The 18,388-nt window shown below is 59.4% G+C and overlaps 2 protein-coding genes and 2 non-coding genes across 4 annotated transcripts in view; 2 read left to right on the top strand and 2 right to left on the bottom strand.

Moving 5' to 3' along the window:
- Positions 1 to 18,388, bottom strand: part of RPL19 (ribosomal protein L19) — a 203,873-nt gene that overhangs the window by 49,392 nt on the left and 136,093 nt on the right. The gene's annotated exons all lie outside the window — the stretch shown is intronic.
- On the bottom strand, positions 384 to 17,092 carry LASP1 (LIM and SH3 protein 1). Its single transcript, XM_065753832.1, has 7 exons — positions 16,975 to 17,092; positions 13,737 to 13,831; positions 7,278 to 7,362; positions 3,142 to 3,249; positions 1,269 to 1,419; positions 1,097 to 1,191; positions 384 to 575 (listed from the first exon to the last, which is right to left on the bottom strand). Exons 1-7 carry the CDS (start codon positions 17,041 to 17,043, stop codon positions 402 to 404), a joined length of 777 nt encoding a protein of 258 aa, XP_065609904.1. The 5' UTR covers positions 17,044 to 17,092; the 3' UTR covers positions 384 to 401.
- TRNAC-GCA (transfer RNA cysteine (anticodon GCA)) lies at positions 17,414 to 17,485 on the top strand. The gene has a single exon. It is a non-coding gene; the product is annotated as a tRNA-Cys (tRNA).
- On the top strand, positions 18,246 to 18,317 carry TRNAC-GCA (transfer RNA cysteine (anticodon GCA)). Its single transcript has one exon. It is a non-coding gene; the product is annotated as a tRNA-Cys (tRNA).

Here is an 18,388-nt window from a genome sequence, read left to right as displayed (position 1 = left end):
ACGCAGGGCGGGTGGTGCCATCTGGTCCCCCCCCAGCATCCCTCCCTGCCCCCCCCAAGAGGTGAGACATTTGGTCCTAAGGAAATGATTCTGCTCCTCCCTCCCCCCCTGCATTCCCAGAGCACCCGGGGTGGGGGGGAGAGGGGGGCAGTGTGTCATGTGTGTGCACCCCAACCCCTGCAGAAGGGAGGAGGAAGGCAGAGGGAGAAACGTTTGGTCCCAGATTCCTCTCCATCCCTCACAGACAGACCCTCAGTCCCGACAGAGCTAGAACAAAGCTACATTGGTGAGAGAAACCAGAGGCGGCTGCAGAAACACAAAGAAACCGGGACGAAGTCGGGATGCGGCTCCGGCGGAGGTGAGGGATGCTGGGGGAAGGGTGGGGGCTCAGCCCCACCCCCTCAGATGGCCTCCACGTAGTTGGCGGGCAGCATGCCCGTGTCGCCCGTGCGCTCCACCGTGCCGTACATCCAGCCGTCGTCGATCTGCTGCACGTTGATGATGGTGTCTCCATCCTGGAAGGAGACCTCGTCCTCATCGGCCGCGTTGTAATCGTAGACGGCACGGAAACGCTTCTGTGGGGAGAGAGAGGGCAGAGGGCATGGAGAGATCCATGGGGACCCCAGGGCATGGAGCCCACGGCACAGCCGGGCCAGCGATAGCCATGGAATCACAGCATCACCAAATGGTCGGGTTGGAAGGGACCTCGAAGATCGTAGGGTCAGTGAATGGTTAGGGTTGGAAGGGATCTCAGAGATCATAGGATCAGTGAATGGTTTGAGTTGGAAGGGACCTCGAAGATCATAGGGTCAACATATGGTTAGGGTTAGAAGGGATCTCAAAGATCATAGGGTCAACATATGGTTAGGGTTGGAAGGGATCTCAAAGATCATAGCATCAAGGAATGGTTTGAGTTGGAAGGGACCAACTCAAAGAAGGGACCAACTCGAAGATTGTAAAGTCAATAAATGGCATGGGTTGGAAGGGGACTTGGAAGATGATAAGAACAGGATGGTTTGGATTGAAAGGGACCTCAAAGACCACCGGATCACTGATTGGAGTGGGTCGAAAGAGACCTGGAAGGCCCTGCACTCACCCCCGCCGCGGATGGTGCGCTGCGCTGCGTGGAGGTGGGCACTGCGGGCTCCTTGTAGCCATAGGACTGCGAGGCCGGCGGCTGCTGCTGGTACACTGAGCAGGAAGGGTCACACTGTTAGCACTGGGATCTGCAGCCACACGAAGCCCCCGGGTGCTGGGACAGCCCTTACCTGTGTTGCTGGGCTGGACGTGGTGCGGTGGTTGGTGCTGCTCTGGTCGTCGGTAATTGGTGCTTTCCTGGGAGTTCCTGCGCTCCATCTCTGCTCCCTCACTGGGGCTGGGGCCCATCCTGCTCCTCTCAAACTCTTCGTGGTATTTGATCTACAGAGGAGAGGAGGAAGAGGTCAGAGTGCAGCCTGGGTGGCCCTGCAGACCCCTGGACCCCCCAGCAGCAGCCTTTGGTCCCAGCTCATTGCTTTTCACAAGGTTGGCAGGGCAGGAAGCACAGCAACTGCATCAAGATGGGAGTGGGCACAGGAAGGTGAAGGAGGGAAACCCCACAGAGCAGTGGTGCCCCAAATGAGGAAAGATTCAGCTTTCAGATGTGTGCAGAGCCAACAGAAAGTTCCCAAAGCCTCCATCTGGGGCAGGGGCAGAGAATCACCCATGGTCAGGCACACACTACGGCATATGGGGAGGACCGAGCAGCCTGAAATGGGTGACACCCCATTGTGCCCAGGGAAAGGGGGACTTCAGGGTCCCAGGGTGGGATACAGGAGGTTTCTAGGCATGGGTGAGGCTCAGGAGCAGGCTCCCAACCCCCTGCACTGCAGGAGCACAGAACAAAAGCACCTTTAGAGATCCCACGCTGCTGCAAAGGGTTAACCCAACGCCTGGGCACTGTGTAAAAATTAATAGCTGCTCACGTTAATGAATACCCTGCCACTGGGAAGCACCTGGAGCCCATTTGTCTGCTGGTTAAACAGTGCTGCACTGAAGGGCACTCCAGTGGGTTCCCTGCAGGCAGGAGGCAAAGCCTGGAGCAGAGCTGCAGGGACGGGGATGCTGCTGCAGGACTGTGCTTCCCCGTGCTCAGGAGGCACGGGGTTGGGCTCTGCACAGCTCCGTTCCCAGGAGGGTTTCCCACCGTGCAGGGCTGCATGTGTGCTCCATGCAGAGGATGCTGTGGGGCAGTGCTGTGGGTCAGTGTGCAGTGCAGCCCCTGTGCTGCTTCCCTCCCCCCCACCCCCGCCACGGTGCAGAGCTCTGCAGGGGGTGCTAAGTGGGTCACGGCCACACCAGGCTGGCAGCCAGATGCCTGCAGGGCTCTGAATGCCTCCTGTGCAGGAAAATCAGCTCGGCAGCCCCCAGCCCAGGCACAGCCTTCAGGTCTGGGGCTGGATGCGTGGATAACACCCTGCAGCCCTCCAAGCAGAGCAGAGCTGCACAATGGGATCAAAAGGAGAGGGAACCAACAGCCACCTCCCACCCCAAGGGGGGAATGCTGTGTTTGTGTGTGTGTATGAGCTCCTTCATGTGGGCTCCCCCTCCTTGCACAGGCATGGCAGCTGTCAGAAACCCAAAGGATTTTGCATGCAAAGCTACAGCTCCTGGGGTAAGCCCAGGGCTCAGTGAGGAACCTCCCAGCTTGCTGCTGGGCCAGGTTTTGCAACAGCTTGGGCTGTAAGATAAGGGCCGTGCACACGACTTTCACCAGCAGCTAAAGGTTAATTAACCCTCTGGGTGCAGCTGGAGGGATGCACTGCTGCAGGCTGCAACCCATACAGGAGCTGCACGTGTGTGTGTGTGTGCATCCTCCTCCTTCACCATGGAAACAGACATCCCCATACTGCACACAGCACCCGGATAGGGATGGGGGGGGGAGCGGGATGCATCCTGACACCCAACCCAGACTTGGGCTCCCTGTGTTTGGAAAGGCAGAGCTGGGTCTCCTGAGCTCCTGGTGGGTTACGGTGACAGCCTGGGTGATAACAAGTCATGGTGACAGCGAGTTACGGTGACAGCCCGTGCCCCCCTCCCTCCCCCCAGCTCCACAATGGAGGAGCACAGCAGTGCCAGACACAACTATCAGAGGGCACTCACATTGCTGATCTGATCCTGAGTCTTTTTGATTCGCTGCAGCTCCGGGGTGTCAGCCACCACGCTGAAACCCTTTCCCTTGTTCTTCTCAAACTCCTCCTTGTAGCGAATCTGGGTGGGATGGAGAACAAACAGAGTGAGCTGCAGGGGATGGAGCTCGCTGTCCCTGCGCCCCGCACAGCTCTGTCTGAGCCTTGGGTTTGTGCAGGAGTCCCTGTAACGGATCTGCTAACAGCAAAATGGGGCACTGCCAAGAGCTGAAACGCAACAGCTTCCTGTGCTCTGCTCATCCTGTTGCTCTTTCAGCAGGGCTGGGGTCACTTGGATTCTCTCTGCGTTTCCTGCAGGCTGCCACTGCAGGTCAGCTCAGCCACAGCTCTGTCTGGGGACACTGAGGGACAGAAGAGGCCCAGGACGGCCATCACAGAGCAGACTGTGGGGCTGGAGGCCAGCAGATCTGAGCATCCCCATTTGTTGGCCAGACACTGCCCTCAGCATCGCTTCCCACCGTGCTGATCACCAGCAAAACCCTGCTTTTTTCACTCATCCCCTCGCATGCTTTAAAATAGCTCTGTGCAGCCTTCAGACCACGTTTCCAGCACACAGCCCCGAGCTGCACCTTGCAAACACATTGCTCCCACCCTGCACAGCAGCAGAAACACAAGCCATGGAAGCTACAGAGCCTCCACCCCTTCCCCACAGCCACAGCACGCATGGCATGATCCACAATCAGTAACTGATGTGATGTTAGAAGGCAAAGGTGTAATGAACCAGGCTGCAGAGTCCTCCCTGGGAGGGTAACAGTGAGAGCGAGGTGCCAAAGCACATCAGGGAGGAACCAAGAGGTCGATTATAGGGCAGCAGCCCTGAAAGGGAGAGAAGAGCTCGAGTGGGTCAGGATCACATCCCAAACTCTGCCATTAGGAAGGAGCAGCCTCGGGGTGCTGCACATCAGGCTGCAAATGCACAGCTCGACAAGCAAAAGAAGGACAGGTAAAGCACCCTCGAGCAAGAAGCTCATCGCAGGGCTAAGCGGTTCCCTTCATAATTGCATACATTTACCCTCCTGAACCTCACTCCTCCTTTTTTCTCCCTATAGCACCCAGGTTAGAGCAACACAGCCCCTAAGGATCCCATACAGGGCTGCCCTCGATGCAGGGGGAGCCCAACCCAGGAGCTGAGGGGACAAACGCCAGCACGTGGGGCACAGTGCATGCTGCACATGAGGTTCTGCCCCACAGCAATCAGAGCTGGGAGGGGAAAACAGAGCAGGGGACAGTGCAGGGCCACAGCCATCGCCAGGGCAGAGAGCAGGAGGAGGGAGGAAGCACTCAGAACGGGTGACTTTCTGCTTCTCCCTGCCCTTACAAGGCAGCTGGGTGTGCTGTGGGTACCTGAGGTGCACGGGCAGGGCGGCTGCCCCCAAAATGCCCATTTTTAGCATTCGAGAGGAACCACAGAAGGGGAACCCTGCGATTTGCTCGCCGCACGTGGGCAGCGAGAGGCGTAAAAGCTGTCACTCTGCAGATGCATTTAGCTGCACGGGATGTTATTATCCAGCATCTACAGCGACCGGGACAGAAGACGCCCTCTCCACAAACACAAACAGAGGAGGAAAGTGGTGGATCTGCACTGGGGTGTGGGTTTGGCACATCACCCCCATTGGGGTCACCACAAACACAGCTGCAAAGGGAAGCACAGAGCTGCTGGGGAGCTCCAGCAGGCAGCAGCCCCACGGAGGACACAGAGCTCTTTCCCTAACACAGCTCCCAGCCAGCAGTTCCAGTTTACCCAGTTTGCAGCCCGGCTCCTGTTCTGGAAGGGCTGGGGGTGACCTCTGAAGGTCTGCTCAGCTCCTTCTGTCACTGTGAGGCTGTCCATGAAACACAGCAGCGGCAGCGTTAGCTCGAGCACTTGGAGAAGTACAAAACAGGAGAGTGACCCTTTGTGGGCAGAACAAAGGCACTGAGATCTGCAGTGTGTTCAGGGCCTGTCCTCCCTGGGGCTCCGGGCAGCTCCCACCCACTTCAGTTCACTTCCACTGCTCTGTATCCCACTGCCACCCATCCCCTCTGCTCCCTGGAGCTGTGCCTTCAGCCCATCCTGGCACACAAGAGGTGGGTGCTGGTGTCCTGCGGACTGGACACCCCTCGCCCTCTTGTGACATGATCACACGCAGCCAACCCTACAACAAACTGCTCTCATTGCCACTGCCCACAATGCTCCAGAGGTGACAGGATCTGTGCAGGGAGCTTTGCTTCACCCCTCACAAGAAACAGAAGTTGCTGAGCATTTGGGAACATTAAGACAGCATAGGGTGTCTGCTCCAGTCCCCTCCTTTAAAGAGGGGCTGTGCACACTGCAGAGGTGGAGGAGCAGTGCAGGAGTAGGATGCAGGGCTCAGCCCCCCCTAAGGGCACTGTCCATGCTCTGGGCACAGCAGGCACTCAGTGCAGAGGGAAATGGGATTGGTAACACCCCACAGTGACCTCGTGCAGAGGAGGGAACCTACTTTCACTTCCAGACACATCCAGCTCCACACACAGCACAGGGAGCTGAGCATCCCAGCGAGCCACAGAAAAGTCAAGGCAGTGCCAGCACCCCCTCCCCGTGGTCTCCTTTAATAAGCAAGAGCTAATGAGGAGCTGAGCTCATTGTAAAAGCAGCACCAGGGACTGCAGAGCACTTGGTGCAGCGTTCTCTCGATTATTCCCAAGGAAAAACAACTGTGCCCCCTTCATGGGTCCACAGAGCACAAAGCAAAGCTGGGCTGAGCTCCATCCGAATGTGCAGAGAGCTGCTGGGCAGGGCTGGCCTCGCCAAGCACAGCTCTCACAGCTCTACCTGCCACCAGGTGAGGTCCTGACCCCAATTCTGTTTGCCTTCCAGGCTCACCAGAAGAGGAGGAGGGCGGCAGTGTCTCCTCCGGGCACATGGAGGGGAACACGCTGACCCCAAAGGATGACAGCTCACCCTCATACCAACCCTGGGCAAACCCCAACCCTGTGCTGCCTGATCACTGCCAGCACTACACTGAGCCAACATCGACAGCTCCGGGCAGGCTCTCTGCACCTTTCCCTTTTGCCCCTTTCCATTGAAGGAATTAAAAAAAGAAAGAAAAAAAAATGTGAAAGAGATTCCCAGAACAGTTGCCACATCCTGTGCTCTCCCCAGAGACGGTGACTCAGGCCAGAACTGCCCCTGGATGCATTCTCTCCCACTGCAGCTCTGCCCAGAGCAATCCCAACACCCCCAGGATGCACAGATGCACCACAGCCAGGGGCTTCAGGGACACCCCAGGGCACAGAGGGGGCACGTCTGCTCAGCTCACGCAGCCTCCCCTCTTCCCACTTTGTGCCTGTTCCATCTGTTCATTTCTTCCTGCCAGAGCTTCCAACCCCTCCAACCTTCGGGTTTACCCAAAATTGGCACCCGCAGAGCCCACACCCATCCTTTGCCATCTCACCCCACTGCACTGCTGGGTGCCAGCAGGGAAAATCCCACTGCAGGGCTGGGGGGTGCCAGCTCACAGCCACCACAGATGAGTGGAACGGCCAACAGCAAAACAGACCCACGCCCCACACACACCTCTCCTGCTCTGTGCTGGGAAAGCACCGGAGCAGAAAAGGCAGCACAAAAGGGCACAGCACAGTGCACGCTCACCTGGCTCTGCAGCTCAGTGCACGCTCACCTGGCTCTGCAGCTCAGTGCACGCTCACCTGGCTCTGCAGCTCAGTGCACGCTCACCTGGCTCTGCAGCTCAGTGCACGCTCACCTGGCTCTGCAGCTCAGTGCACGCTCACCTGGCTCTGCAGCTCAGTGCACGCTCACCTGGCTCTGCAGCTCAGTGCACGCTCACCTGGCTCTGCAGCTCAGTGCACGCTCACCTGGCTCTGCAGCTCAGTGCACGCTCACCTGGCTCTGCAGCTCAGTGCACGCTCACCTGGCTCTGCAGCTCAGTGCACGCTCACCTGGCTCTGCAGCTCAGTGCACGCTCACCTGGCTCTGCAGCTCAGTGCACGCTCACCTGGCTCTGCAGCTCAGTGCACGCTCACCTGGCTCTGCAGCTCAGTGCACGCTCACCTGGCTCTGCAGCTCAGTGCACGCTCACCTGGCTCTGCAGCTCAGTGCACGCTCACCTGGCTCTGCAGCTCGCTCTGCTGCTTTAGGCGCAGGTTCTCAGGAGTGTCTGCCACCATGGTGAAGGATTGCTTCGGGTAGTGTCTGTGGGGAGAAGGAACAGTGTCAGCAGTGGGCACCCACCCCTCTCCATGGCACTGTGCTGGGGGTGCACGCCCACAGCAGCACCTCACCCCCTTTTTAAGAGGAAAAGCAGACAAGGAGGATCCTGGTGCTCTCCTTGCTCGTTCTGCTGCAGTTTCAGCCACAGACCTCACATTAAGGATGGCAGCACCCAGCAGGAGCCCCGTCAGCAGAACAGTGCCTCACCTGCACCCATCCCACACGTTGGGTGATGTTTAGGATGAGCCCAACACGGGGTTGTAAAGCAGGAGAGCCACAACCAGCGTTCCTGCAGCACAGATCCACAGCGGGGAGAGCTCAGGCGTGGCAGGAGGTGAACATCTGACACAAACACCATGAGCTCCCCCTGAGAATGGGAACGCAGCCCTTCCCCCTCGCAGGAGGAAGGGAAAGCAGAGGTAAAGCTTCTGGAATGTGGGGGGATTCCACGAGCAAATCCATCACTGGGCACCACCAGGTGCAGCAGCAGCTGTGCCCAGATGCAGCGCTTCAGGTCTGTGGGGGCACAGCAGCACTCCCAGCTCACTTCCACCTCCCTTCACTTGAACAAACCCTCCTGGAAGCCCAGACAAGGCAGCTCCGGAAGGAGATGAGCAGGGCTGAAAATAAACCTGCAGATGCATTGTCTGCCTGGGCACGTGGCTCTGACCCCATCCCAGCCCCAGCACTTTCACACTGGGCAGCCCCCAGCTCCCACACTGATAGCCAGGGCGAGCCCTAAGCTATGGGGAGCTGCATCCCCATCCCTGCCTGGACCACGTGGGAGCCCTATGGGTCTGACAGTGCCCCACACCGCACCCCTGAGAGCCATCACAGGGAATCCACTGCACCCAGGAGCAGTGTGAGCAGCTCTGCCCACGGCCACACTGCGGTCAGCGCAGCAGGAAGGCAAACTGAGACAGACCTGAGAGCAGCACATACCTCACACAGCAACACAGGAAGTGAGACAACAAAAATAGACACCCGAGCCATGCTGAGAAAATAGAGAACCCCCCCACGCACACACAGAAAGCAGACAAAGCAGATGTGGTTTGCAGAAAGGGGAAAGGAAGCTCAGCAGCAGCTGAGAGGGATGAGGAGCAGTGCTGGATGACAGCAGATCACCGACCGCTCCAAGGATACGGTTTAATCTCTGTTTAGATTAATCTGATGGGGGAAATACAACACTGTGAGGTCGGGCTCTGCTCCCAGCATGGCTGAGCATGGTGTTGGGGCACTGTGCTCACCCAGCTGGGGGCTGTGGGGCTCTGCACTGCCACCCCTGTGCTGACCAAACCCAACACCACAGTGCTGGGGGGGGCTTTGCCATGGGTTGAAGCACTGGGGTGAAAGCTAAAGCCATAGGGATGGCTGAGCAGGCAGTCTCCAGACCTCTCTATCTACTGGGAATTGTGGCTGCAGCTCCACAGCACAGCCTCTGCCCGAGGGATGTTCTAGAGGCAGCAACCAGCAGCACAGCTATGGGACCCAACCCACTGCTGCAGGGGGATGTGAAGGGCTGCAGAAGGAGAGAGGTCTGCCCACATGGCTGGGCTGCAGTCAGCAAGATGCTCCTGAATGCTGTGTGTGCATTACGGCCACGGTGTCTGTGCTGCAGAGCCAGCAGTGCACGGGCTGAGCACTCAGAGTGCTTTCTGTCCAAAGCTGGGTGCAGGGAATGCACACTTCCATCCCAACACAGCACCAGGAGGTGGCTGCTCGGGGTGCTGGGGCTCTGTTGCAGCAGCACTCATGCACTGCTGCAGCTCAGCAGCACTGGAGGAGGAGGAGGAGGACAGCCCTGGTGCTCCCCACTCTCACCACGGGAGCCCCTTCCTGAGCTCATTGGAAGCCACCACCTGAGTCACACTGGGGTCAAAGAGAACAAAACCACTTTCTAAGCACAAAGACAAGGAACCCAAACCCCTCTGCTGGCAGCGGTGCTGCATTTAGCCCGGGGCTGGGGAACTGCAGAGCACAGTGTGACACTGTGCAGCTCCTGCAAAGGGCAAAGGCAAACGCAGTGGTGCAGCATCCTCATCTCTGTCACAGCTCTGTGCTCTCCAAGTCTAAATCATCCCATTTCCATGGCAACCGCATCCAACGCTCTGGGCATGCTAATAGCAAAGGGAAGGGTCCGAGCAAAGGGTGTGGGGAGGAGGACGACCCCAGTGCTGCAGGACTGCAAAGCAACGCCATAAATCATCCCCACTGAGATGGGGGAAACCACACAGCCACGGCTGCAGGGCAAAAATCATCACCACCATCTTCTGGAAGGCAGCTGCCATTGACAACACGGGCAGGGGCTGGGGAGAGACAGAAGAGATGAGCACAAACCAGCACTGGGTTTCCCCCTCGGTCAGTGAGATTTTGCAGTATCCTTCCCAAGGCTGCAGCCTGTAATGGGGAATGGGGAGAAATGCACCAAGAGAACCACTCCCCCCAGGGCCAAGCATCAGCTCTCTGCAGAGCTGTGGGGAGCTCTGAAGGCATCTCTGTGTGCTGGGAACGAAGGAGCAGGGATGCAACCACAGATGTCCATCTCCCTGCAACAGGGAAACCATCTCATATGCATGAGAATCAGCCACAGCGCTCGCAGCAGTAAATTAAATCTTAATGAGGAAGCACTGACGGATTGCCTCGGGTTGGGGGAGCATGTGTGCATGAAGCAGAATTGCACCAGGGATGGGGACGGTGTGTCCCTCCCCACGTGGGGTGCTCTCCTGCTCCCCATCCCATGGTCAGACCCATAAATGGTGCAGGTAAGGAAGGTGCTCATCGCCCCAAATGCCTCCTGTCTAATTAGTGCCTAACGAATGGGGCACTCAGGATCCAATGGGGCTACTGAAGGGCATGGAGCAGGGCAATATGGGATGCACCACCCTGCTCAGGGCCTCTCCCCCATTTTCTCTCTGTGGGTGCCATCCATGGAGCTGCTCACTACCCTCAATCCACCCCAGAGAAGGGAGTGAGCCCCCACGCAGCCCTGGAGCCCCAGGCAGCTCACACTGTTCCACTAAACCAGGTCAGGGCAGTCTTTGCAGGGCAGACCGAGCTTGTCTGGCTGCTGCATTAGGGGCAGTTTGGGGCCGCCAGCCCTGCAGCACCTGGAGGCAGCCAAGGATTACCAGGGATCAGGGTCTGTCTGCTCTGCACCCCCAGCTGGCTCTGCTGTCTCCCCTCTGCCTCCATGGGGGTGGGAGCTCTCCTGAAGAGCTGTGTGGCACACACCCCACACCAACCCCACCACCGAGCCAAGGGGCTGCACCTGAACCCCTCTGAGGCAGAGTTACACTTAGGGTCAGCACTGGGATGCTTCTTCAAGACAACGGGAACAAGAGTTGCCACTTTCAGCATGACTCCAACACGCCCCCATGGCCACGCACAGCTTCTGCACGCTGCGTTTCAGCAGCAATCAGCATTCGCAAGAGCCCAGTGCACTGCTTGCCCTCACACACAGGCTCCAAGTGAGCACTTCAAGCAGATGTGCAGCAGCATCCCACACCTCCAGGAGGTGAGCATCACCCCCACAGCTGCACAGCAGCTTTGGCAACAAAGAGTTACCCAGAGGGAGCAACAGGCTGTGCACTGCCAGCAGGCTCTGCAGTCACATCCTGCCCTTCACAGAGCTGCTGGCTCACGGGGACAAGCTTAAAAAATAACAAACTGTTGTTCTTCCTTAAATGAAAACAGCACTCTGCTACTTTGCAGAGAGCTTGCAAACATCCCACCCTGCATGAGCAGGCTGCAGAGTGGGATCTCGGTTCCTCCCAGTGTTTTCAGGCTGCCAAGATGGCCGGGCCAGCCTTCCACGTGTGCAGCTGCTGCTTCTCCCAGCATCTGCTCCCAGTCCGTGCTGAGCACAACACAGCTCTGCGAGATGAGCTCCTCACAGAGGCTGCCCCAGCACCCACCACACAACAGAAGGGGACCCAGGGGCACAGCTCCAGCACAGGGAGCCCGGTGCTGAGCAGGGGGCAGCACCATAACACCATCCTGGGGCTTTGCTCAGCTCCCCCCCCCATTTCCCAGAGGCTGTGCCAGCACTTACAGAGGGTGTTGCAGCACAAGCAGCCTGCTCCAAGAACCTGCTTTCATCCACAGTGGAAAGATTTCAAGTAAAAGCAGAGCGGGGTGTGCCAAGCTGTGAAGTCAGCAGCAGCTCCTGGAAGCAGCACCGCTCATCCCACAGCCACCCCGTCCCCCCCAAACAGAGCACTCCCTGTCCACTTAACCCCCCCCCCCCCCCCCCCCAGAGTACTGTTTATGGGAGCAGGGTCGGCATCACAGCACTACTGGTTTTTTCCACAAGGTCTTTGGCCCCAGGCACGGATAGGATAAGCAAGGTTGGGAACACAACAGACACCCACAGCCACCCGTGGGCTCTGCAGGGCTGGGGCATGGGGTATTGCTGCTGTGCATGGAGAGCTGGGGCTGCAGGGAGGACCCCCACCCAGCAGCACCCTGACAACGGGATTGGATTTCTCAAGGAACACGCTCACTCACCATCTGCTTTGCGAGCAGTGCTCAACAATAGGGCAGTGTCTGCACAGGCACCCAATACCTGCAGGAGTGTGCTGCCCCTCCTCCAAACCCCAGGGCTGGGGAGCTTCCATGCACCCGAGAAGAAGAGGAACGGGGGGAGAGGGCCCTTCCCCATACATCCCACTGCCCACTCCCACCTACCCACAGCACACAGGGGCACTCCTTCCACAAACCCAGTGCCACGCAAACACCTGGATGCCCACCCAGCACTCAGTTGCTCCTCTTCCCCCCCCCCCACCCCCCAGCCTGAGGGATCACTGGATGCACAGAGGTGATGGAGTACTGCACAGAGCCAAGAACGCATCGCTGGGGCTCCTTTTTTTCCCCAGGAGTGTGGGACAGTGCTACACAGAAAGCAGAGATGGGGTTTTGGGGGAGGGTCTGCAGCGTCGGCACTGTGAAGGGAGGTGTTGGGGGTACAGAGTGCTCCCCACTGCCCAGGACACACTGCACACACAGGGCAGCACAGCTGGGTGCAGCCAGGGAGCAGGGACCAGGCACACCTACACCACGTACTGCTGGGGAGCACAGAGCTGCAGCTGCCCGAAGGCTGAGCCCGGATTTATTGCCCAGGCAGTGGCAGAACGAGAGAGAGGAAGCCCTGCCCTCTTCCTCCTGCTCTCCTGAAGAAAGAAACTTCGGAATTTGGCAGAAGGCCACGGCTCAAACAGAGCAGACCCTGTGCTCAGCACAGCAGCCGCTCCCATGCCAGAGTAAACGTTGCCGTTCCCCCACTCCTGCAGGAGGGTGGAAGATGGCACCCGCAGCACCAGGACCTGCTGAGCTGTCCCTGTGTCCCCCCTGCCAGGACCTAGTGGGGCAGAATGGAGCAGTGCATCCTCACCCAGCAGCCCGGAGTTCCCCGAGCATTAAGGCACAGCCACACCGAGCAGGAAGGGCACAGCGTGTTGTGGGTCTCCATGCGATGTGAGCGATGCCCTGGGGGAGAGCAGAGGCTCCCGGGGTGGCTGTGAAAGAGTTAAGGCCACAGCCAGCATCAAAGGCAGCTCTGGAGCAGAGGGGGTTGAGAAACTGAGATGGGTCGGGGTTGCGCAGACTCCTTGGAATCTCAGGAATTTCCCATTATTATCCCACTTCCCCTGCAGCAGCAGCAGCAGAGGGAAAGAGCAGAACAGGACCCCAGGTCTGCAGCATGTCCCAGCCGACGTGGAGCATGCAGGGGAGGGGGATTTGGCAGCAACAAGGACTGCTGAGGGCTCTCATGCCCTGCAGGACACAGCCACCCCTTGAGGGACACGGAGGCCACCATCCCAGCCCTGCGGGAGTCTCAGGGATGCATCACCACCACCACTGCAGCTACAGAAGTGGGTTTTGCTGCCGCACCACTGACTGACAGCTCTATTGCTTCTCCTTTCTATTCTTAGACATTAATATGGTTAATACCCATCTTACAAGGATGTTGTCAGGATTAGAGGGTTGTTTTTTTTTTTTTTTTTAAGTACTCTGTGAATGGAGCTTGCTACACAAGTGCTAAGCAGCAGCACATCATCTAATTTTCCTCCTAAGACCCATTGATGTATAAGAAGCAGCTACAAAAGATCTCATTGCAAAGCTGCTTTACAGATATTAAGAAACAAATACAGCAGTCTCGCTCACCTGCACACGGAGCAGGACAGGCTCCCAAGCCACAGCCAGAACACATTTCCCCGTCCCCAAATGCTGCCCCAAAGAACCAGGTCAGGGCTCCAGGACCCCATGTTTTGGGATGTAAGAAAACCAACACTGAGAGGGAGGAGGGTCCCTCAGGCCCCCGGCACCCCCAGCCCCAGCACCCCCATGGCAGCACTTACGCATTGCAGTAGGGCTTCTTCTCGTAGCCCTTGTAGTTCTTCATGTTGAGGGTCATCTTGCAGGTCTCGCAGTGGAAGCATGCTTTGTGCCAGAACTGCAAATGGAGGAGAGGAGCATCAGCACGAGGGACCGGTCTTACTCTGTGAAGCTCAGCCCAGGGATGTCAGTGCTGGCACCCACAGCCTCTGCAGGGCCTGGGGACAGAGTGCTGCCACCAGTGTAGGATAAGCAAGCCCCCCTCTCCCAGGGCATCTTATCCCAATAGAGCAGCAGCGCTTATGATTTCGTGTTACAGCAGTGTGTTGTTTTATCTCCAGATCAGGAATTCACAGGGCTAGGCTGAGGAGATAGAAGGCTCCTCCTCACACAGGCACTCAGCAGAGCCAGCAGCTGTGGTGCACAGCTTCAAAGGGCTGTGGGTTTTTCTGCTGATGGGAGCCCAGAGCTGGCCAGGAGAGCAGGTCAGGTGGGGCTATGGAGATGCCCAGCCCTCCATGAGCAGCACTCAGTCCAACAAAGGTGTGCCAAAGATTCTCTCACCCTCACTGTACCCCACAGGTCACCCTATGCACACCTCAAGGCCCTCTCCTACACCGCTGGCAGCCAGAGCCGTGTCTTATCAGGGTAGGACTGGAGCAATAAGGACAAGCAGCCTGAAGCTGGGGAGGGGGTGTGGGCATCCCCCAAGTTCTGGGCACACACTCACAGCAGCACAGCTCTCCTTCCCACTCACATTCAAGGTTAAAGACTCAAAATTCAGATCACAACCCAACATTATGAGCATCTAATGAGCTCTAAAGGCTCATTTGGAGCGTTTAGGGCCTCTCTGGCCCAGGGGCTGGAAGGAGCCCTCTGAGAACAGCTCAGAAAGAGCTGTGACCCCACAGGATGCCCCAGCCATGCCTTGTTGTGACCCAGCACCCTGCTTCCCAACGAGGGGCTGGGGGCTCGGAGCTGGGGAGCAGAGCTGTGCAGAGGAATTGCAGAAGGAAAGCATCACTCCAGTGGCTCTCCTCCCCTCAGCAGTCACACTCCACACACGAGCTGCCCACTGCCACTCCAAAAAGACACGGAAGGAAGGAGCAGAGCCAAGCCAGCAGCTCAGCACCCAGGGCTCTGAGTCAGGAGACGGAGTGAGTAAACACAGGGAGAACAGCTGCTTCTGGTGCAACAGTTTCCACCCCGTAATGTTTTTTCCACCTTGAAGCTCCTAAGCATCTGTTTCCACTGCTGGCTCCGGGCTCTGCTCCGTGCTCTGCTCCTGCAGGAGCAGCCACAGCCCTGTGCCACCCACCCCCAGGTACCACACCCCGAGCACAAACACAGCCCTCAGCACTGTGACTCAGCGGAGCGGGACAACTCGCTGCCTCTCAGTTGCTCACAGCAACGTATTTGTGCTCTTCCTCCTGCGAGTTCCTCCTTGGCTTCCTGCTAACGGCAGCCAAGCAGAGGGGCATCTCCCTGCACTGCCCTGTGCTGTCCCCCAGCTCCTATCCTGCCCACTCAGGACTCTTTCCCCCACTCCTCCGTGCTTTCAGGTGGGACAGACACACCAACCATCCTCAGAGCTCTGGGCATCTCGCAAGCTACAAGCTTCCAGCCGAGCTACTGCTGCTCCAGAGGTAACCCAGGGATCTCTCCAAGCTTGCCAGCCATCCCCAGCACCATAACAACGTGAACGCACAGAGAGCTGCCTGCAGCCCTCAGCACTGCCACCTCTGAACATCTCCTGACCCCAACACAGCACCACAAAGGAGCAGCAGCTCCGCGTGCTTCCCATCCTGTCGCTCCTCACCCTCCAGCAGAGAAAGGAGGCCACGCTGCAAATAGGTTTTTACAGGAGCGTTGATGTCTGTGCTTTTCAGCTCCCAGGTTGAGGTGCTCAGAGCACGGGGACGGAGCTCACAGCCGAGCACTGTGAGCTGAGCACATCCTCCTGCCACTGCTGCACCGTTCAGGATGAAACGACACCGGGAGAGCCCGCTGGGTTTGTGTCCAGGTTTAAGGAACTAACAGCAAATCCCGGCTTGGTTTCACAGCAGCCCTACAGGGGCCCCCGTGTCTCTTCCCCCAGCAAAAGCATCGCAGCCCTCAACCGGGGGCGGGGACCCCCCCCGCTGCCGAGCGGGGCCGTCGTTCTTAGCGAAGCATCGCCCGCAGACGCCGGGCCGGCAGCGGGAGCCGCACCACGGCGATGCTGAGAGCCCAAACCGAGCGGCTCAGCCCCCATCTGCCGTCCGTCTCGGTTAAGGACGTCGGAAGAAGCGCTCAGCACCGCTCCCCCCGCAGCCCCCGCCCGGTGCGGGGCGGGCAGAGCCGCCCTTCAGACTTTGCTCGGAGCTGACACGCACGCTACGAAATCCACGGTCGGCTCGTGCTTTCCGGGAGGCGAGCGGGCTCGTGCAGCCGCAGGAAGGATTAAAACGGGGGGAAGGGGGGGGGGGGGAAATCACACGCAGCAAGAGAAGCCCCCGCAGCCCGGCACGCACAGCAGCAGCACCCCACGAGCACGGAGAGCAGCGCGGGGATGCGCGTATATAAGGAAGCGGTTCCCCCCCCCCTCCTCCTCCTCCTCCGCCACCACTTCCCCCAATGAACCCCAGCCAGGACACCCCGCGGGGAAGTGGGGTGGGCGGGGGCTGTGCAGACAGAGCCACTTCTCCGCTCGGAACAAACGGGAGGGTCCCCGGGACACGGCGCTGATGGATCGGCGTCGGGAAAAACCTCATCCGTGAAAAATGCGGCCCCGGGGTCCGCGCGGCTCAGGAATGTCCCTGCGCGGATCGGCGCATTCCGAGAGTTACTTATTTTAGATCCTATGGGGAGCGCCCCAAAGTAGGGGGAGGGGAAGGGGAGGCTCCGGGGGTCCCGTGGGGGTACAGAGCCTGGGGCACAGCGAGATATTGCTACCCGCCCCCCCATCACCCCCTCCTCAAGGCCGGAACGCCGGCGTAGAAAAGCTTTATATTTGAACGGGGAAACGCTCCAAAGCGATACTGAAAGCAGAGCCCCGGGAACGGGGACGCGCCCGATGAAACCGGAGCTTAAAAATAATCCCCCCCCGCCCCCCGGTTAATGGGAACCAGATGGGTTCCGCCTCGCGGCGCTGCGGGACCCGGAGAGGATCCCCCCGCACCCCGGCCCCACGGAGCAGAGCCCGACAGCCCCGTCCGCTCCGCGCGTGGATAACGAGGATAGAGAAGGGGGGGGTCGGGAGATGCCGCCCCCCACGCTCACCTTGTCCAGGCAGTTCACCTTCTCCGTGGGGTACACGATCTTCCCGCAACGCGCGCAGTTGGGGTTCATGGCCGCCCCGCTCCCCCCGCCGCCGCGTCCGCCTCTGGGCCGCCGCCCGCGCGCCGCGCCCCTAAATACGTGGAGGGGGAGGGAGGGGCGGCGGGGGCGCGCGGGGCGGGGCGGCGGCGCGCGCCCACCCACGCGCAGCGCCCCACTGCCCTCACGCGCGCTCCCGCACTCCCTTGCACGCGCGCTGCTCCGTCCCCCTGGGTGCGCGCAACCCCCTCCCCCCTCCTCGCGGGTGCACGGCCCCTTTGCACGACCCTCCGCGCGGGCACGCGCTTCGCTCTCCGAACCGCTCCACGTGTCGCCCCTCCCCCTCCCCCCCGCACCGCGCGGTCCCGCACAGGAACGCGGCGCGGGGCGCGGAGTGGCAGCCGGGGGTATAGCTCAGTGGTAGAGCATTTGACTGCAGATCAAGAGGTCCCTGGTTCAAATCCGGGTGCCCCCTCGTTTGGATTTTGTATTTTTTTCCCCGGTTCCCGCCGCTCCTCCCCCCCATCCTCCACCCCATCGCGCCTTCAGACACGTCGCGCTGCTCCGTGGGCGGTTTCTCCTCGTTTGGCTCAGGAAATGCTGTGGGGGACGGAGCAGCTCCCATCCCTGCGCGCAGCGGAGCTTCGGGGGGCTCCCACGGCGTCGCCCCCTGCAGCTCTTCCCTCTCCCCGAGCGGGAGCTCACCCAGAGCTGTGCCTTCTCACAGCGCTTTGCTCCCTGCAGCCTGGCATCACCGAGCAGAGTCCGGCTCCCTCTGAGAAGATATCCGAAGATCGATATCTTCGGATATCGATCAGCGCTGATCAGATCCCCCCTCGCCAGCGTCGGCTCATAGTCAAGCTGCGGTCAACCGTTGGCCGACTGTGGTCCCGTGGGCCTTCTTAGTCGCCGAGCCACGCTGCTGGCCACCAGCATCCCCAGGTCCTTTCCTGCAGAGCACCTTTCCAGCAGCGCAGCCCCCAGCCTGTACCGGGTGTAGGACGCGGGGACCCCATCGGGTCGCTCTCTGCGCAGCTCTCAGCGCGTCCCAACCAACGGCAGCGCGTCCTTCTGCTCTCAGCCGCTCCCCCGGCTTTGTGCCATCAGCAAAACGTGCTGCGGGTGTGGGGTCGCGCGTCGCGTTGGGGTCTGCAAAGCATTTGGGGCAGAAAACGTCGCGAGGGGGAGGGGGGAATGCAGCACATGGAGCGGCAGCGCGGAGCAGCGCGGGCGGAGGGGGTATAGCTCAGTGGTAGAGCATTTGACTGCAGATCAAGAGGTCCCCGGTTCAAATCCGGGTGCCCCCTCTTTTTTTTTTTTTTTCTTTATTTCCACCTTTTTATTTTTTGGTTCTTTACCTTTTGGAACAAAAACGCCA

The sequence above is a fragment of the Cyrtonyx montezumae genome, unplaced genomic scaffold (assembly GCF_038088225.1).
Source record: "Cyrtonyx montezumae isolate F1298 unplaced genomic scaffold, pur_monq_1.0 scaffold_82, whole genome shotgun sequence".
Lineage (NCBI taxonomy): Eukaryota > Metazoa > Chordata > Aves > Galliformes > Odontophoridae > Cyrtonyx > Cyrtonyx montezumae.
Note: the sequence above shows the minus strand (reverse complement) of the source record. Positions and strands in the feature narration are given on the sequence as shown.